Consider the following 4363-nt stretch of genomic DNA (forward strand, 5'->3'; position numbering starts at 1 on the left):
ACAACCAAAAACATTAGTTGAATCAGCTTAATTACCGTGATAGTCTGCTTTTTTAAAGATGTGCAAAATTCTTTATTTGTGATATACCTCCCATAATCGCTCTACGGACAGCTTCAACGATTGGGTTCTATTGCACTGGATTTTACCCTTTTCAGCTGTAATTAACAGCTATCAGTACTCTGACCGAACACAAGATAGTAGATGTGGGTGGCAATATAAAATATACATCTGATACACATGCAGCAAGCTTTTTTGATTGGCTTGCCCTGCAATACAAAGTAGTCGAATGCTTTCCTTAATCACAAAGCGGCAATATAAAATATACATCTGATACACATGCAGCAACAAAACCAATGCAAACGAACAAGGGCAGCGTAAAAATGCTGTTAGCGGAAAACAAAATCATAACTTACCGAGCAACCACAGACCACTTCCTGCATGCATTTTGTCTTCTCAGCATCTATGTTTTTAAGGCGGTAAGGCGACCTAAGGCGCTGGGGGGGCGCGGCCTTATCGCCTAGGCGACGCCTAAGCGCCTAAGGCGGGCATATTTGTAAGGCGCTGGGGGGGCGCCTTATCGCCTAAGCGTCCAAGGCGGGACGCCTTAAAAACATAGCTCAGCGTTGAGACTGCCTTTTCCGTATCTTATACCAAATCCAGCTCCCATGAATAAATTGTAGAGATCATAAGCTTCCCCCAGCGAGTCAAATATTAAACCGATCTCAGGTTTGATCACATTAGGCCCTAGCTTATCTGCGTACCCCCGAATCATCTGCTCCAGGGCGCCAACTCTATCTGGGCACGGTGCCCTGACTGGTGGGTGCTTCCCAATTCTGACCCTTATTCCAAACAGAAATAAATTTCAAAAGGACTATAAATTCATGGCAAGTCTGGTCTGGCTTCGTACATTTTATGATCTACATATTTTGTTTGAATCAGTTCTTATGGCATGCACCAAATTCGCTTTATCATTACTAGAAATAATAAACCATAGACATTACATACAACCAGTTTTGCCTAGTTTTTGTGAAAAATCTGATAATTTCCACTTTTTTATCACTCAATCAGTTGCAGACATGAAAAAAATAGATTGCAGAATTACACGCGGTACTCATGACAAGAGAATTCAACGAATTATTGTTACCTTGTCCAACCTGCGGCTTGAGGATCCATTTTTCCCGTAGAATGAGCTGAGGTTGCATCTCCACTCTGTGCTTGGTCTGCAATGACGGAATCCATGGCTGGGTGCTTGTTCATCTGGGCGTCCCCTTTCTCAATCACATCCGCGTTATGTCCTTCGCTCTTACTGAAATCAGAAGCTGTCCCCCAACCGGCATCAACACTTGTTTGCTCGCCGTAAGCAGCACCACTAAGCTGGACGAGACCATGACCACCGCTGAATCCCCCAACACCACTCAGCCGTGCATCATCCCTCCCCATCCTAGATCTGCCGCTGGAATGCCCTATTGACTGACCTCCATCTCGCACCATTTCCATTAAAATTGTAGCGCTGCACGCCTCGTCCGAGAAAATCGGTAAACTGCGGCTAGATTTCATCCAGAAATCAGATCCCCAACCGCATCTAAATATTTAACAACCACGGGTTTTGGAGGAGGATAAGGCTAGATTTACCTGTCTACTGCAGTTACCGGGAATTCTGTCGCCATGTCCAAGCCGTTGCGGTGATCTATGCCTGGTCGGCGGCACCCCCCTACAGCTTCAAAGACGCACCTCTCCGGCGACGCCGCAGAGCTCTGCCGTGGCTTACTCAGAGCAATAGCACTCCCTCTGCTGAGAAAATCGTGGCAGTAGAACTAACCCCCACCATGCGCCCAACATTTTCTTTTTTCACCTACATGTGGGCCAGACAAACGGCTGACTCCGTCCAAAGATAACACCTGTATCACGCGTCCAGAGTACAGGTGTGTCAAGACGCGTTAGCAGGCCAACGTCCGTCCTCCCTGGCGCTAGCTGCTACTCGTACGTACACAGTGCGGCGCCAGTGTATACTTTGTTTAATATTCCTGTATTCGCATGACAGTGACGTGCGGCACAGATCTCAACGCATATCTGCGCGGCTGTGATTCCGGGTTCAACTGGACTCGGGTGCCAAAACGCCCCTAAATCATACTCCTTTTCTTGTTTTTGCACATTATGCTGTTAATATGATCTATAATATCCTTTTCTTCTTTCTTTTTCAAAGACATCTGTAATCTGTTCTTTTTCATTGAAAAAGAAGTGCAGTGGCTGGCCTACTGTACTTCTATTACTGCTGCTCCCCGTTGTCTAACACATTTCATCTGCAGCCTCTGGCACCAATTTGTGAAGTTTGTGGGACAGCGAAACCTAAAATCGCAAAAGCCAAGTACGCATCTTGGTCCTGTAAATTCTGCACTCTGGAGAACTGCACTAAGCTTGATAAATGTTCGGCATGCGATCAATGGAGGTACTCATATGGACCACCTGTAGCCACATATGGTCCAAGCTACGATTGACTTACATTGAAGGCTACAAGAATACGTAAGTGGTCCGCTCTCGTCTGACCAAGCCATGTTACTCGTCTGACCGAGCCATGTTACTCCTGTATTAACAATTCAACTCACCCAAAAATGGCTTCTTTAGAGAGATAACTGCACAATACTACAATCACCTGATAATTGCATTAGTACGATAGTATGCCCAAGCACTAATATTCCAGACGTGTTTTATTTTGCTTCTAACCTGAAGTGCTTTTGTTTTCTGCCTCTCAGGAACTCCTGTGTGAGAGGTGCATAGAGTGGTTTCTTTATAGAGCTAAGGGCGAACCAAGTTACTACTGGATTAGGCCTAGGGTGTACGTATAACATAAGCATAACCTGATGAATTTGCCTGACATGTTTTATTATTTCTGTCTGTCTCTCGGTAGTTGACCTGTGACAGCGATCTTCTCTTCATGTGGTTTCCGCAGGTTTACAATTTTGTGGGAGGCGGCTGCTGCAATGTTTAAAATTGCCTCACCAGCAGCGGTTGCCTCTGTTGCCACCTACCAAGTACCACTGCATGCCAACCCAAGCCTGTGGAGTCGCAGGAAGATTTAGCATCCAGGTCTGGGCACCTGTCGGCCTGCCAATGGCTCCCAATTCCTCTCTGGGAGCACTGAATCCTGTATGCTTTGGTGACTTCCGCTCGTGGTTGTCGATTTAAAGAAACGTGGTCGGTTTTGGTTTTGTGCAAGGATGCCTACATGTTTGCAAATTGCAGTAGTTGCTATCATTGCCTTGTTCATCTCATATACAGTAGTGGCTCGCCTTTGCTATCATTGCTGTAGCTTTTGTGCGCCCGTGTTAGGAGTAGGAGAATCGTAGTGGCTCACCTTTGCTCGGTGAAGGTCACTGTCACCTGTGTTCATATACAGTAGCGGAGCACGTCGATAGAGTAAAGCTCTTTCTCTTTTCGCCACAACGTATTAGAAGCGTGGTAGGAACTGGAGAGTGAGGCCAACGGGCAAAGGAAACCTAGGACGTGACGAGAAGCCCATACTCCTTTTATCACACGTTCTGGGAATCTTGGTAGCCTTTGCCTGCTTTGTTATCATACCTAAATTTTCTTTGGTAGATGGTCAAGCGACTGCTTAGTTCACTGACACCTAAATTTTCCGTACCTTTTTCTTCGCTCTTCTATGCGCCTTTTCTTTGTTTGGCGGCGGATTGCAATCACCCGAGCACGTGCTGTGAAAGCGAGCATATTTCTGGTGCACGAATGGCCAGGTGCATCTGCTGAATCAGACCCGTGTGATTGCTTAGCACGCGCTTTGCCACATTGCCCACACATTTCTCCCCTCAGCAAGGCACTGGTAAAGTTGTAGCTCATTGACTAATGGTTTACTCGAATGCCACAACTAAATCAGACATGTGCGTAGCTTAAACAGCGTAATTAGGCGACCTGTAGAATCAACATCATGCAAGAAACCAAGGCAACAAACGTGTTGAAATTAATGCGAATTACTCCACATCCGTGGTCCTTCAATTACTCCACAAACTCCTAAAATGGCAATCTCGGACACTCAACTTTAGTTTGTGTTGTGTTCCACTTTGGTCAAAATCATGAATTATACTCCCTCCGTCCCTAAATATTTGTCTTTCTAGAGATTTTAGCAACTGACTACATATGGAGCAAAATGAGTGAATCTACACTCTAAAATATGTCTATATATATCCGTATATGGTAGTCCATTTAATAAAATCTATAAAAAGACAAATATTTAGGAACGAAGGGAGTACACACGTACATGGATGATGGTAAAGCATACCCAAACCATCTTTCTCTGTCGACCCCCAAATTCTCTTGCTACGGCTACATGAAGCTCGATTCCCTACATTGCCTC

At 45.4% G+C, this 4363-nt stretch overlaps 1 protein-coding gene across 2 annotated transcripts in view; it reads left to right on the top strand.

The window, feature by feature from the left end:
* The window catches only part of LOC119340828 (DNA-dependent metalloprotease WSS1-like), a 7941-nt gene extending 4643 nt beyond the window's left edge, over positions 1-3298 (top strand). The window contains exons 4-6 of one of the 2 annotated variants that reach the window (XR_005164710.1): positions 2307-2520; positions 2751-2833; positions 2948-3298. Coding sequence is in view for 1 of the 2 variants with exons in the window: in XM_037612733.1 (XP_037468630.1) it covers positions 2307-2495 (189 nt within the window). In the remaining variant the exon portion in view is untranslated. The remainder of the gene's footprint in view (positions 1-2306; positions 2521-2750; positions 2834-2947) is intronic. The other variant, XM_037612733.1, reaches the window with a different exon arrangement.
* Positions 3299-4363: the final 1065 nt, after the last annotated feature.

The sequence above is a fragment of the Triticum dicoccoides genome, chromosome 7B (genome assembly GCF_002162155.2).
Source record: "Triticum dicoccoides isolate Atlit2015 ecotype Zavitan chromosome 7B, WEW_v2.0, whole genome shotgun sequence".
In the NCBI taxonomy this organism is placed as follows: Eukaryota; Viridiplantae; Streptophyta; class Magnoliopsida; order Poales; family Poaceae; genus Triticum; species Triticum dicoccoides.